Source organism: Microcebus murinus, chromosome 9 (assembly GCF_040939455.1).
Source record: "Microcebus murinus isolate Inina chromosome 9, M.murinus_Inina_mat1.0, whole genome shotgun sequence".
Classification (NCBI taxonomy): domain Eukaryota; kingdom Metazoa; phylum Chordata; class Mammalia; order Primates; family Cheirogaleidae; genus Microcebus; species Microcebus murinus.
The window spans coordinates 36,242,137-36,259,124 of record NC_134112.1 but is presented as its reverse complement, the minus strand read 5'-3'; the positions used below and the strand labels follow the sequence as shown (position 1 = coordinate 36,259,124).

The 16,988-nt window shown below is 33.2% G+C and overlaps 1 protein-coding gene across 5 annotated transcripts in view; it reads right to left on the bottom strand.

Annotated features, from left to right (window-relative positions):
* Window positions 1–1,895: 1,895 nt before the first annotated feature.
* The window catches only part of DGKB (diacylglycerol kinase beta), a 660,304-nt gene continuing 645,211 nt past the window's right edge, over window positions 1,896–16,988 (bottom strand). For 2 of the 5 annotated variants that reach the window (XM_012741952.3, XM_012741951.3), the window contains exon 25: window positions 1,897–6,006. In XM_012741952.3, the coding sequence (XP_012597406.1) occupies window positions 5,899–6,006 (108 nt within the window). In that variant the 3' untranslated portion in view covers window positions 1,897–5,898. Of the gene's footprint in view, window positions 6,007–16,988 lie in introns of all 5 variants that reach the window. The other 3 variants (XM_012741949.3, XM_012741950.3, XM_012741953.3) reach the window with 2 other exon arrangements.

Genomic DNA, 16,988 nt, shown 5'->3' with positions numbered 1-16,988 from the left:
AGTGGCCATGGGTTCTGGTGATATGTCTCATGATGACATAGTATTACTTTAGTCCTCAAAATGATATGAAGTTGTCAAACTATAGACTTCTCTTAGTGGTCTAATGAAATTTGCTTGGATTTACAGTTTGTAAGAGCTTATTTTGGCATATCTGCAGATGTCCAAATAACTTTGTGAGGGAATTAGGTTAGAAATGTGAAACTATATAAATAACCTGAACATACATGATGAGTTATTTTGAACCTGCAGTTGACAACTATTTTTCTAATAGCTAAAACAACCAACCATTTGTCAATTGTTTTTTGCAGAACAGAATAAGGTCTTCTGCACCATGGATTTTTCTTATCCTTTGTGTGCCAGGAACTTCTCTAAATTATTTAATATATTTATTTAATTCTTAACACACATTTCAATTTTACAATTGAGAAAAATAAGGTTCAGAGACCTTGAATAAATTGACTGAGATCACACAGCAGGTAAGTAGCAGATCCAAGAGATGTACTCAGGTCTGGCTCCAGAGCCCTCAGGCTTAAACATCTCAATACACTGTCCTTCTGCTGGAAAGCTGAGAAGGTATTGGGAGACTCACAATGGGGTGGTCTTCAACCTTTTAACATATGTTGAAAGAACATTTTGGGGGTTCTAAAGGGAGACTCACATTGGGGTAGTCTTCAACCTTTTAATGTAATATTCAAAAAACATTTTGTGGGGCTGTAAAGTGCTTGATATTTCTATCCCTTTCAAATCTTTGAGCAGCAAAAAAGGTAGAGAAATATCCTTTCTTATTTCTGGGTACAAACTGAAGGTACAGGATCTTAAAAATGTGACTACAGTAGGAAATATATTGTAAAGGTATACACACTGGGTAATCTTTCAGCTCAAATACACTTTCTAATTTTTCAACAGTATGCTATAAAGTCCCTAATAATTTAAGGGGTATTATTTTTATTAATACAATTTTCATCACAGGTATTTTTTGTGAGATCAACTACTTCAGGCAATGAATGTTTGGATAAGACAATGCAGTAAAAGAGAGAAAGGCTTTTGGACCTGCTAGTGACTCAGCCACCAGTTGTCAGAAAGACAATATTCTATTATGAATTTCTAACATATAATTTTATGTGTATTTTAATATTTAATTTTTTATACATTTAGCACATTTTACAATTGGTATTCTTCACTGAATTTTCATAAGCTTTAGAGAGTTTATAAAGTTACTAACATTTAAAAAATATTATCTAATCTAAACTCCTTGGAAATATAGAATGGCCAGATACTATTTTGAGGTTTTGTAAGTCATAATACCTGGGAGTTGCTTATTTTTTCATTTTTTCTCTTCCAGGATGGGAAGTTAATTCTTATAGCCATTTAAGTCTAATGTCAGCATTTGCCTCTATTCTCTGTCCTTCCCTTGTTTACTTACTTGCCTCCCCACCTCTTTCTTCAACTCCCTGCTTTTTTTGCTCCTTCTTTTCCTAATAATTTTAAGTATTACCCAACTGCTTTATTGATAAAATCTGAAATCTTTTTTATGAGATAAGGCACCAAAGCATTTAAGACTTGATTTCTCTGCCTGTGCTCCTACTTACCTTTTCTTATTCTGAATTTCTTAAAATTTGACTTTGTTCCTCAACGTGTAATTCTAGCTTTTTAAAATGGCACTTACAGGTTTATTTAGTCTAGAGGCCTTTTCAAATTTCTTCACCAAATTATCTTTTCCTACTTTGAATATATATCACATTTTACTTACCTTGGTTCTTACCCTATCCAATCATGTAGTAGGTTCATTTATTTACTTCACTCTTCTAAAATATGTAAAGACATTTAGAGAAGAGATTGTGTCCTATTTAAAAAATTATTTAAGTCTGTAACAAAAAATAGAAATAGAAATTGATTTCATCCAGAAAATTCAACTCAAGTTCCCACAGTTCCATCATCCAGTTTGTTGGCTTACTTGTAATCTATGAACTTGCAGGTATAATATTCAAAGCAGTAACTTGGGGCTCAAGGCACCACAAAATAGAATAATTTCATTCTTAATGACAGAATTCAGTCTCCAAATACTCACTAACAAGAGGCAGGGCCTCAAACTCCCACTAAGTATATTCACTGGGGTAGGTAGACTTTCCAGCTGCTGACAGAGTTCATTTAGAGACAAAACATGGCCAAAATGACAGTAAGAAATGACACTGAACTGAGTGGTTAACGTTTTTATTTCAAAAAGCAGGATATTGTTTGTATCACTTTCTGAGAAAATAATTAAGTACTCTAATTAAATGAATTCCATATTTTTCAACACAATAAGGATGTACAGAATCTTCCAAATGTGAGTTTATTTAAACTTTATTTAAATACAGTACAATTTATTTGGGAGTTTTAAGGGTGAATTCTGTCTTTCACAAAACGAAAGGTCTTTTACAGGGTTTTATTGTCTTAAAGTTTACAGCCTCAATGTATGTTACAAGGGTTTAATCTTTTAATGGAGATTATAAGTTCTGTATTGAAGAATTCTTTGGGGGTTATATGTGCCATAAAAAGTCTGTTTTCCTTTTTATAATCAGTAAACAACAAACTAACACTAACCCAAAGAGAAATGGAACCATCTAAAAGTCTTGCCTTATTCAAGTAGAATACAGTCTGAGATTCAAAACAGATTCTTCCTTGAAAATGGCAATTGCTTCCCATTCCCCTAAAAAGGGAAAACAGACCAAAATGTGGAAAAATGTATGTGATTCATTAGTCCTCACTAGATTTAAATTTCTGCCTGCAGTAGACTATCTACACTAAACATCTGAAGCTTTTGCTTTATTCTTATCATGATCATATGAGCCTATTTAAAAATAAAAACTGTTAAAATGTTATTTTTTTCACTTCCTACAAGATATTGCCTTCCACCACAATAAATGGATCAGCATTTTGAATCAAACACCCATGGTATACACATGGAAGTGGAAAAATACATTTATGTCCTTTAAAATTTCTGCTTCTATGTAAGTAACCTCCATTCCTATTTCTTAGAAGTGTGGATATCTAGGTTTATTCTAGAATCTCTCTCTTTTTACCATTACAGTTTAACATTTTAACATCTAGCAGAGTGTCTATCTCTTTTCCCCTTTTTCTCTGGCTGCTATAAGTCCAGTGTTAATCTTCACTCAAGAGCTTCATCCACTTAGAACTTTATATCACTATGTCTACTATATTTAAAAGAGGTTGACTCAACAACTCAAACTCTCACACACACATAGAAGAAAAGTTCTCTTCATATAAATCTAACCTTTATAACTCGACACATTTTAATATACTATAGAGCTTTCAGTTTAGAATTTTCCTTAAAATATATAGCCTTCACATGAAGCTATCATAAAAATGGGGAGAATGTCTTCTCTGATTTCAAAACCATCAAAACAGGTTTTTAAAATCTACTTTCCAAACCATAGGAGCAGTACACTTGAAGGGCAAGCACATTAGCATCTTTAGAAAATGAATTGGGAAAAGTCAAATTTGATTCATATTTGAAAGTTTATTATTGGTACCAATGAATCCAACTGACTGAAAATATAACTATCATTCACACTAATTATGGTTATCTAGCTACATTGAAGAGAAGCTACATCCCATTATTTCAATTATTGAAATCTTACAGACAGGTTGTTTAATTTGTCTCATCCCACTGTCTATCCAACAGCTTTGCACTGCACAGATTGTTAAGAATGATTCACAAACTGTTGCTGCCTTCAAACTATAAAAGGTAGCCAAGAAATAATTGTATGTTGTAGCGAGCATAAAATAATTTGTGGCTTCAAAATATGTTTTTGACATAAAGCCTGCCTGCCCATTGTAGAAAATTTTGTCAATTCATGTGAAAATATTTATTACCTGTAACCATAGATACACAAAATCGATGTGTGTGTTATGTAACATTGTGTCAGTAATGCATTTGTTACTGTTTTGAGATTTCTTTTGGTCTAGATTACTGTTCTGCCAAACAACTTTTTTTTTTTTTATTATACTAGGGCAAGTGATTGCTGTACTAAATGTGCAATTGTAATCATAATGTTCCTGGGAATGCTAAAGTATGTCTTAATTTTATTCAAAAGCTTTTATTTTTGAAGCAATTAAACTTATTGTTGATTGATATTTACCATCCAATGTTCCTGGAACACTAAAAGAATACACTTTATACATAATCTTCCATTATAGCACATTGCTTGAGAGTAGCTATTTGATATAACAGCATTCAGTTGAGTTTTCAAACCAAAGAACTAAAATTATAGCAATTTCACTTGAAATCCATAAATCCATGCACAGGTTTGTGTTCAACAGAATCACTAAATGCTATTTGTTATTCAAAGATGAATGAATCAATAACAAAATAGAACTGATAAATCATTAGCACTTTAATGCAGAGTGGAGAGAGAAACTAATAAATCATGCATTTCAAGCACTCTTTTCTTTATGGCATGTTTGAAAACATAAAACATGCAGTGATGAGATAGATGCAGGTCAATAGGAATGAACAGTACCAAGATAGCTCAGAAGCATTTCATTTTATATCACAGGCTTAATGAAACAATGAGAAAAGTACCATTCCATGATTTCTTTAAACAATCAGAGAATCCATCCATGCCATGAACACCTTTCAGCAACGATCTAGGCCATTATTTCCAAATAAACATTTGAAATGTCATAGAGATGGGAGTGCAGTGGGTGAGGGGGAGGGGGCTAATTGCATGCATGATTTGCTTCAATGAGCTCAAAATTATTACAGGTACCAATTTATACTCGAAAGGAACTGATACAATCATTTACTTCCTTCAAGTGTACTTAACTGATCCATTAAAAAATTAGACACCTATATTTATAAATGACCAAAAAAAGCAAGAAATCAGCTATGGAGCTTTGATTGTGTTGTATGGTCTATTGTCTGTGAAAGGTAGAGAATTTTAATCATAATTAATGGGTAACTCACTCTCAGCATTTTAGTGATCACAAAATTAATCATAAGAATCATAAATTTGCTCCACAATGCTTAATTAATTATGCATTATCTCATTTCTTTCAAGCATCTTTTTTTGAATCTTTGGTGGGAAACACATTAATTAGGCACATGGTTTAAAATATCCATTTGGTTACTGGTGTGATTATGAATTCTCTCCTAGAGTCTCATGCTGAAAGGAATAAGGCTTGTCATATTACCACACTTTACTGCCAAGTAACATGTCTTCACTTATTTCTGGAATTAAAACCAAAGCTAAACAAAATAAAAACCACTTTCTATTTTTCAGCACAAGAAAACTTTATACCTGATATTTTGATTTTCAATCAGAAGAGTTAAGATGTTGAAGAAAAACTATTTTTATATATAGCAAGATATTGTAGACAACTACGTAATAAAATATTTGAATTAAAAGTTTCTCCTCGAGTCATAGGTCAAAGGTCATTGATACACTGATTAAAAGGGAAAAGTATAGCAATCTGCAATTATGGTCATTGTAGCATTACTGATTAGTGCTTAGTAATAATTGGAATCATACTGAGAATCACATTTCCCATGGTATCTCCTTTTTCATGTCTCACAAGTTTTTCTCACAGGGTAGTAAATGGAAATTGGGGAAGAGATGGGTTGGAGACATAAAAATCTATGGGAATGCATGCAACAAAAATATGCAGTATCACTTCATGTAAACTTTTGCTTTCTTCATGCAAAGATGCCTATAAAAACTGAGACAATAAATTTTCTAATAGCTGAATTTTGCATTAGCTCAGTAACAAAAACTGTTAAACCAATTCCATAATTTTGCATGAGCAGGAGACTTGAAATGGTTCAAAGATTTCCAGCATAAGTGTTCCATGGCCCAATTATGCTATTTAGATTTCTAAGAACAAAACGATACAGGACTATTCCTTGCTTCGGTTTCTTGTCCTTTTGACGAGAGAGCAGAATAACCCGGTTTTTGGAGGAGGGCCCATCAGCATTGGAGCTTGGTTCTTGTGTGTAATTTTTATCTAGAAAAAAAGAGAGAGTAGAGTAATCTCTAGATACAATACCAATATCTGAGAATCCCTGTTAAGGTTAATAATATCTCATGAGTTACTGAAATGCCACAAGTGTAGAATGTACTTTCAGAGTTTTCATGAGTTTAAAAACATTTTTAAGGGAGATAAAGATATGCATTTAAATAATCATATTTCACAATTCTCAAGATACTAATAAAAATAAAAATTAGTTGAAGTCACATTTTAAAGATCATGCTACTTCTAACTTCACTTGTAGTAACACCTAAAACTCTTTATTTAGGCTACATAATTATCCAGTACGATTTCTTGACCATTAGTTATGCATTATTTATTGAAGGTAGCAAAGGATGCACCATCACAATATTCAGAGTCCCAGTTATAGCCCAGGTATCAAGGCAAGCCTTATTTATCTTGCTAATCAGATTGTTTCTCTCTTTTGGCACGAACTGCAAGGCTTAATTTCAAAACAATCATTAGGAATGAAAGTCAAAAGTTAACGCGCATAAAAGGTCAGAAATGATGAACTAGCTTTCTAATTTGTTAATTAATTGGCAATAGAATAGAATCAAATATTGAAAAGCCTGCTTAAAACATTTTGAGAGACTGTTCTAAAGCTACTCGTTTTGATTTCTTTGATATAAAACTACGAATCACCTTAAATGAGACAACCTTAAAGTAGATTATGTCTGCAATTTTCTCTAATTCAACTCTAAATTAGAGAAGACATTTTATGAATATATGCTATGCTCAAAGCTAATTGAAAGCAATTATCAAAGTGGCATTTTGTCTGTGACTTTAAGATACATTGTAAGATAATAAATGATTCTCATTATGTAATAAAAAGGTCACATCTTGCCTTTGGGCTAGTGACGCTAAGAGTTTTTCAAAAGCAATCTGAGACATTTTCTTTAGTGAACTGCGACTAATACAAGAGCCATCGCTTATTAAATATCAGTTGTCACCTGCACAGCATTCGCATCAGAGATGAGTATTTCTTTCAAAAAGAAACACCACCTCATTAAAAGCTGCAAAAAATATATCTCTTAAAGTGCATACCTGACATTTTCAAGTTAAAATGAATATCCTTCACTTGTCATTCACTAATAGCAATGCAACGAAAAAAAAATGTATGTCACATGAACAGGATCATTAAAATCGGCAGTGGGGCTTTTGGGAAATGGAAATTTTCTTTGTAGTCTAGAAAGACAGAAGTGATGTGGAAAAACCTTGAAAGAATTTACAACTTTATTTAAGTTTGTTGGAATAAGGTTATTCTGGAAAGATTCAGTGTTATTTCTATACTGCAAAACTAAATTGCATCTGTAAAAGGCCACTAGGATAAATCAGCTCCAAACTCTATGCATATCTGACTTTGTTTTATTTTTTTTTTATCTTATGAGAATGAGGGAATTGATAGCCAGACAGTTAAAATCCCAGGATGCACCTATCTATGTAGTTCAAAAATGATTTCTATCAGATTTTCTTTCTCACTAATTCAGCTTTAGATTATATTGTACCTTATACCATTGATTTTTAAACTCCTCTGAAATCCTAGCTTTAGACAAGATCTAATAGTGTATCATTCATCATTTATTCCTTTCACAAAATTATTCAGCCCCTACCATGCTTGAGACACTGTACCAGGAACTTTAAATAGACAATGCACAATCTCCATCCCCCCAAAATTATAGTCTAGCAGGAAAGAGAAATTGGACAAGCATGTTCGATAGTATTATAGATGCTGAAATAAAAGACTAAGTAGAAAGATACTATTTTTTTAAACTAAAAATGAAAATAAATCATTTTACATGCAATGTCATCTTTAAATGAGTACCTGAGGAAGCAGGTATCATGTATTAATATTTCTTACATGATAACCTTAGATTCAAATAGGACATTAACAGCTAAATAAGAAGGTAGAGATTTCTGATTCAGAATTGCTGGACTAAATCCTTTAGAAGCTGTAATAGTATTAGAGCATTTTGGAAAATTAAATTATCATTATCAAATAGTTGCTAAGACTTTGGAGGAAATATCTCTTTCTAGTCACTTATATAAAGTTAACATCAATTTACGACAAAGCATAGTAAAAATGTTACATAATTATTATCTATCTGATTTAGACATTCTTTGTGTTTTTTAAGGTATTTGAATTTTGTTTGATTGTGACTGCTTATATTGAAAATCCTTTTTTAAAAGTAATTACATGTTCTTATTCCTTTGGAAAATAGGACAGTATCTCATTCAGTGTTCTTGACACAATGGGACCTTTAATCCATGTTACTGACTAATACACAGTTCTGGTTTTCAGTTTCTAAGCAGAATAATGGCCAGTACTATTTTCAAAATTATCCATAACCTATCTTGTTGGTTGTTTAATCACTCCTATGGCCAAAATACATAATTCTTTCTTTAATCTAATTTTAGTTCTGTAAAAAATGAAATCCACATCCTTTTTGTCTTCCGTTTACAAAAATCAGAAACAGTTAGTTATACTTCCTCTTGGTCAGAGGAGATGACATGGAGGAAACCAGTATTCATGAAGTGTCTGTTATGCATCCAGGCTCTGTGCATACATTATCTCATTGGATAGTTGCATGTGCTTGGATATTTGGGCAGAAGCAAAACTACTCCATTAAAGATGAGAATTATTCCAAGCCGGGTGGATTGTTGGTGTTGTAGTCAAAGACATTCTAGGTGTAGGCTGTGGGAAGCTGTAGAAACTCAAGTGTAACCTCAGGCTCAGATTGCTCATGAAGGGGAACCCTGGTTAAATGGGCCACAAAAGACCTGTAAAAAATGACTCAGATGCCTGTTTTGTACGCATTTGACACTTTCATATTTTTATTATAAATATTTTCTAAATTTATCCAGAAAGACTTTAGAATATATCAAGTTTCAGCAATCTGAGGACATGAACCAAATATTGGGCCCTCTTTAAATGTTCCCATCTTTTAGGAGTCAAGTAGTTACTTCTTAGTTGTTTCTTTTTTCTTTTTTAATTTTCATGACATATTTTAATGAAATGAAGCTTATAAAACAATAAGCATACTATGATTCAAGTTATATACACTATATACACATGTCTATTTTAAAATAGAAAATAGACTAGAACAGTAAACATATAAATGTTAAGGACAGTTATTATTTGGCTGTAAGATTAAGGGTGATTTTAACTTTTTTGGCTTATCTAGTTTTCATAATTTATTCAAATGACTGTATTATTTAAATTAGAAAACATATAATTATTATCCTTGCAAATTTTTGTTAGTTTTATTCAATCTGGTTTGTAAATTAAGACTGCAAGTAATAAATTTTTTTGCATCTTTTAAAATAATTTTTATTTATTTATTTTAATTTCAGAGTATTATGGGAGTACAAACACTTGGGTTACATAAATTGCCTTTGCCTTTAGTTGTTTCTTAATACATCAAATATTTATTGAGCCCCAGCTATGAACAAGGCATTTTGCAACATGATTTTGATTGTTTATTTTCTAAGAGAGTTTGAGATTGTTTGAAAGAAAATCGTGGGCATTCATAAACAATGGTGATGGGGCTTCTAGAAACTGGAATGGCATTGCTTTAAAAAAAATCCACACAAGATAATTTAATCAAGTCCCATTTATTAATTTTTGTTGTGGCTGTGATTGCCACTGGGGTCTTCTTCATAAATTCCTTGTGTAGGCCAATATCTAGAAGAGTTTTTCCAACATTTTCTTCTAGAATTCTTATAGCTTCATATCTTAGGTTTAAGTCTGCTATCCATTTTCAGTTAATCTTTGTGAGATATGAGAGATAAGGATCCTGTTTCAGTCTTCTACAAGTGGCTATCCAATATTCCCAGTACTATTTATTGAATAGGACTTCCTTCCCCCAGTGTATACTGTTGTCTGCTTTGTCAAAGATCAGATGGCAATATGAGGATAGTTTTATATCTGTGTTCCCTATTCTGTCCATTGGTCTGCTCTGCATATCCAAAGAAACGATCAACAGAGCAAATAGACAACCTATAGAATGGGAGAAAATATTTGCATGTTATGCATCTGATAAAAGGATAATAATCAGAATCTACAAAGAACTCAAACAAATCAGCAAGAAAAAAATATCAAACAACTCCATTACAAAGAGGGCAAAAGACATGAATGCAAGCTTTTCAAAAGAAGATAGACTAATGGCCAATAAACATGAAAAAATGCTCAAAATCTCTAATTACCAGGGAAATGCAAATCAAAACCACAATGAGATATCACTTAACTCCGGTGAGTATGACTTTTAACAAAAAGTCCCAAAACAACAGATGCTGGCATGGATACAGAGATAAAGGAACACTTATACACTGTTGGTAGGACTGTAAACTAGTATGACATCTATGGAAAACAGTATGGAGATACCTCAAAGAACTAAAAGTAGACCTACAATTTGATCCAGCAATCCCGCTATTGGGCATTTACCCAAAGGAAAAAAAGTCATTTTTCCAAAAAAAACATTTGTACTCAAATGTTTATAACAGCCCAATTCACAATTGCAAATGTGGAATCAACCCAAGTGCTCATCAATTCATGAGTGGATTAATAAAATGTGGTATGTGCATGCCATGGAGTACTACTCAGCCATAAGAAAAAATATTGAATTAATACCTTGTATAACAATCTGGATGGACTGGAGACCATTCTCCTAAGTGAAGTATCATAAGAAAGGAAAAACAAACACTACATGTACTCACTATTAAATTGGAACTAACTGATCAGCATTCATGAGCACACAGGAAGTAAAACTCAGTGGAAATCAAGCAGGTGGGAGGGGCATGAGGGGATGGGTGCACACCTAATAGGTACAAGATTCACTACCTGGGTGATGGGCACACTTATACTTTAACTGATGCTGTACAAAAGCAATCCATGTAACCAAAACATTTGTACCATAATATTTTGAAATTAAAAAAAAGAACAAGATAGAAAAATATGTTTGAGTTGCCCTCAACAAAAGCCCACTCCTAAAAAACAATTAATATTGAAGAATTTGAAGCTGAAGTGTTATTTCATAAAAGAGATAGAAGGAGAAAGTATTTATGCCTCATGACACATAGCAAATGACATTTATTCCTATTAGACATTCGTTCTCTCTCCAAAGATCTTCTTCAGCCCAACTAAAATTATAGGGAAGAGATATAGGTCTTCCTGATTAATTTGGCCCAGCTTCTTGGTGATTTCTTTCATGGTTCTCTGTCTTGAGCATCAAATATAATATTTCCAAAAGCCTTTATCATAAAAAGTAGCATTTATTTTCTTCATGTTATCTGAACACATTCACTCAACACCCTTTCACTAAGAAATTCTCATACCTGCTATTGAAAGAATACCTTTTTCATAACTTAATTTGTATAATATCTAGTTTTGTCCTCCTAACAACCCTAGGAGATAGGTATCAACATCCTCATTTAAAACTAGAGGATAAAGAAACTTAGATGGATTCTGTAACCTACATAGCACCCCTTGAGTGAGTAAGTGCAAGAGAGTCGACTCTCAAATCTCCCAAGCTCTCCATGCTAATTCCCACCTCTGCACCTTTGTGCTAGTTATTGCCCTGGAGAGCATTCCCTCTCTTTTTTGCCAATCAAATTTCTATCCCTGTCCTGCCCAGCTCAAATCAAACATTATTGTAAAATGTCAAAGCACAGGGATAAAAAGAAGATTCTAAATATCCTCAGAGAGGAAAAATAGGTCACTTTACAGAAAAATAAAAATCAGCATGGCATCAGGCTTTTCAAAAACATTAGTGCTAGAAGACAATGGAGAAACACCTTCAAACTTCAGAGGAAAAGTTAATTTTATCCTAGAATTCTATACTTAGACAATGTATTGATTAAATGCAAGGGTAGAATGGAGACCTTTTCAATCACAAAAGAATCTAGAAAATTTACCTCTTCTATGCCCTGTAAAACACATTTAGGGTGTTCTTTAGCAAAATAAATGAACGAACTAAGAAAGAAATTTTAAAAAAAAGGATTCAACTGAGACCCAGGAAAGCAGATTTGCAAGAGACCTAGAGAGAGAAACCTGAAGGGAAGGGCTTCTGCCATATAAAGAAGAGGCATGAGGATAACATATAAATTGATATGGTGGAGTGGACTGGTTTTTTGTTTTGGTTTGTTTTGTTGTTCTTTTTTTTTAAGAGAACTAGTATAAGGATCACTTTGCAAAGAGAAGAGAGAAAGAAACTCTAAAGCTTTATAGGAAAAAAACATGTGATTGTGGGTCAGTATTCAGCTCTACAGTTTATAACATTTTTAAGGTCCTAATAAGTATATATATAGGTTTTGTTGATTTAAATAAAATTATTATATCGTTCTTTTCAGAAGCAGAATAGCTTGATGCTTGGCTGGGTCCACCATTTTCTATCTGGTGACTTTGGGCAAGTTACTGCGATTCATGTCCCTCATCAATACTATAGAGCTTTTAATATAGTGTCTCATTGGCTTCTTGCAAGGACTTCTTGCAAGGACTTTTTATCAATGATTCAATGTACACAAAATACCTTAGAATGCTACCTGGAATGTAAAAAGCACTCAGTAAATGTTAACTATTAGTAAGAGAGTTAAATTTATTAATATAAGTGTACCAAAAACTACCTTTCTATAGCATGAAGTAAGTAGAGTATACCTAATACTAATATATCAAAAAATAACAGCAAAGCATACTTCCAAATGTGGAGTAAACTATAGGAAGAAACAGCCAAAGAATCAAAGTGGCTGCATCTGATGAGCAGACTGGTGATATAGAAATAATGGCGCAGAGAATGCCTATTTTTCTTGCAAGTCAATACATTTTTTAATATGCATATATTATTTTGGTACAAATGTTAAATAATTTTTAAAAATTCTCTTGCACTCAAGTGTTTTATGTTTTCCAAATGTGATCCACAGACTAGGAGTATAGACATCATTGTTAGAACAGATTCCCATTGTTAGACAGATTTCTCAGTCCCTCACCAGACCATATGAATCAGATTCTGCTGTCCAGCAAGAACCCCAAGTGATTTGTATACATGTTTAAATTTGAGAAGCCTTGGTCTGTTTATTATTTTAGTTCTCTTCCTAAGGGGCAAGGCTGACTAAATGAATGAATAACAAGCACCTTTTTTCACTCAACCCCAAAACATATGGATGAGAGTAAGCAGCAATAAAAACAAATATCCCAATTTGCTCAACTTCAATTACTTTTATCATTAATCTACTATGTACTCACTTCAGTTTCATGCTGGGGATTCTAAGTCGAATAGACATTTTTTCAACCTAACTGAGATGCTTGAAGTATAATGATACTATCCAATATGCAATAGTAAAATGTGATATGAGTTGACCTACAGGGATATGTTCAGAATGCAATGGGAGCAGAAAAAAGAATTCCATTTATATCATGGTGGAAGGACAGTGCCACAATGAAACCTGAGTTTTAGTCACATCACTCGAGCATCATAGATTAGGGGCTGGGTGCCATACAGAGACAGAGAGATTAGATGGAAGATTAATATAGTAGTCCAGAAAGGAAGTGAAATGGACTTTAGTTAGGGCAGTGGTGATAGGAACAGAGTAGGGGCAGATCTGAGAGATATCCAGGAGACACAATCTATAGAACATGATATTAATAGTGGATTGGATGTGTGGGGTATTGATAAAAGGGGATGATTCTGGTATTATTTCCATGATTTTGGTTTTAGTTGTTGTATGCATAGTGATGCTTTTTACAGAGAGAGAAGCATTTTTGGCAGGGGTGGAAACCAAGAAGTTGGTGCCCCCAGTGTTATGTGAGACAGTATGAAGGATATGTCCAGTCTGAAGGGAGAACAGGTCTTGAGAAAGATTTGAGTTGGATAAGCCTATAATAATATCATCAACTGAGAAGAAATTACTGAAGGACAGCGTGGCAAATATGAATAGCAGATGGTAGACTTTGCAAATGGGGGATACTGACATTTAAGTGTGCAGCAGAAGAGTGATAGCCTATAAAGAATATGAGTACAAATAGCCAGAGAGGTAGGAAAAAACCTAGGCAAAAGTGCTATCATATAAACATTTCTAGTCAGTCTTCAGTATGGCCTATTCCTCTTCTATTAATTAGGAGGAAATCTTCAACTTGCATAAATGTGGGCTAGGCATGCCTCAGTATTTCACTGTGGACTGCACATAAGTTATGTAAGCTGTTAAGTTGTTTAGCCTAATTTGAAATATAGAAACCTTTTTATTTGAAGGCTACATATTACAGGCTATTTAAGTAGATGTCCATATAATTCAGGGGTTAGCAAAGATCTTTTGTAAAGGACTAGACAGTAGATGTTTTAGACTTACAGTCTCTGAACTATTCAAGATTGCCCTTGTAGGGCAAAGGCAGACTTAGACTGTATGTAAATGAATGGGTGTGACCATGTTCCAATAAGCTTTATGTATAAAAACTAAACTCTGAATTTTGTATAATTTTCACATTATACAATATCACTATTCTTTTCATTTTTCAACCATTTAAAATATGAAAACCATTCTTAAATCTTTAGATACGTAAAAACAGGCAGCTGGCCAGATTTGGCCCATGGGTCATAATTTGCTAAACCTTGATATAATTCAGTCAAATGCTAAAAGTTAAATGTAGGATTATGGGGCATAAGGTGGAAGAAAAAGTTTTAATTTAAAACCATGATTTATTGGGTCAGTAGTTAAAAGATGGATAAAAGTGGAAATAATTTTCTTTGGCATATCTTTGCTATACTATGTGCCACCATTCAGATTTCATTCTGTGAAAATTCTGAATTAGAATATATACTAACATTCCTCCATTTTGGTAATATACCAACTGATCAAATTTGGCTTAAATGAATAATCTCATTAATTGATTCCCATTGCTTTACACCAGGGTAGGCTTAATAATATTGTGGTTCTTAGAAAGTACCTCAGCAGGTAGCATTTTCCTTTTTAAATATTCTTACTGTATCTAGCCAATTTTTTCCCCCTGCTTCATCTTCTTAAGAATTTATTATCACTGAATTTATTCAGCTACCTTAAAAATGAATGGGGTTTTCAGAGCAAAATAAACACCATAAACTATCTGTGAAGAGAGCTTAATTTAGCAATTATCTGGAACATTACAAGTTACCTAGCTTGATCTTGGAATAAAATTGTCTCCTTCCAATAATGGAAACCATTTTGAATTCATATGTGTAGCTGAGCCATATGACAGCAGGAATAAAGTGCATGCTAAATTTTTCAGGTCCATAACTGCCAAAAAAGCACAGCAATGGAACATAACAATTTTCTAAAATTCCTTTGCCAGCTTTTATATGATTCTTACCATTATTTTCTGGAATGATAATTCATTCCTGTTTAATGTTAAAATCTTTGATCTAACATAAAATCTGGAGAAATCATTGTGAAGATTTAAAATAAAATCTTTAAAAAATGGGGTTAAGAAGTTTACTTGCTGATGAAATTCGCAGGAAGTTTAAATATGTATGAAAAGAGAAAACTTCTTCCTAAAAGTGATGGGTTATTTGGCCACATTGCAGGGGAAATATTCATACCTGGATTTGAAACTTCTTTTAACATATAAATTTTATTCCGCCTTCCAAAATATTTTTGTGGTTCTAAGTTGGTGCCAGGGAAGGTCAAAGACACTTTAAAAGCATTTTTATTACTTCCACAACTCTATGAAGAAATTATACTCACAATTTTAACCCAGTAACTGTTTATCTTTTCCTAGGGCATAGCCAAATCTTTGGTCACATGAAAAAAACAACAAAAAACAAAATGAAACAAAACAACACACAAAAAATTCATCTCTCTGATTATAACCAGACAGTTTTCACAACTTGTGGTTTTACTTTTCTTAATAAATAGTATGTCATATAAGGTTTTCTATAATGGTCCTTTTTATTTAGCATAGAGATTAAGGACATAGACTGAAAACATGAGGCAGGGGTTAGATTCCCAGCTTGGCCACAGGCCAGCTATAAACCTTGGCCAAAGCATCTCACACTTTTGAGCCTCAGTGTCTGTTTGCTAAAGAAGTATAACACAAGCAACTGTTAATAACTTATAAGACCACTGCAAGTACCAAATGAGGCTAGGCATGTCATATATGTCCATAATAAATGTTATTTATTATTTTTAGTGTAATTACATTTAGTTCAATGGTAAGCATATTTTGCTAACCCCTCTTCTATCTGAGACAGGGCTTTCTAGATTCCTTGGTGGCATTGGGAAATGGCATATTATGGCCATCTGCCTTCTCCCTGAAGCACCTGGCAGCATTCCTGCCACATGCCAGACTCCACTTCTACTCAAAGGAAAGATTAGGAAAAAGATTCATGTGGGCATTTACTAACTGTCAAAGCGCATAGATTTTCTTTGTCTATTTAACCAATGGAATCCAATAAGCTTACACTCTCTTATAAGAAAGAATTTCTTTAATGGCTCTGTTCCTACACTCAACCATACTCTTGGCTATTTGGAACATCATAGAACTGATTTGAAAGGTTTCCCCTCAATGTTAAACTAGTCCATGGTAATCCAATTGGATATGGATGTCCAGTTTTTCCTACCCATAATAAATTGTCAGTCTGTGGTATAATGATAATTGACATTTCTAACAATGCGCTTAGGACATTGATTAGAGAGGAGAATATTGTTGAACTAGTACTAGAGTGGAAAGGAAACTACCTGATTGTTTTCCACTCTCCTATTTCAAGGAATTGTTCTATCATTTATTCAATTGATCAAAATGATCCAGAAACCTGGATCATTCTTGATACCTTCTTTTCCTTACCTCCCCAAAATAATCTGTTACTCAATCTGATCAATTTATCTCTCAAATATTTTCTGTATCTGTTGATACATTTTTCTCTTTACTACCACTGTCTATGGCCTGAACAATTATAGAAGCCCCCTAACTGGTCATCGCCTCTCCCTCCAACTCATTCCCC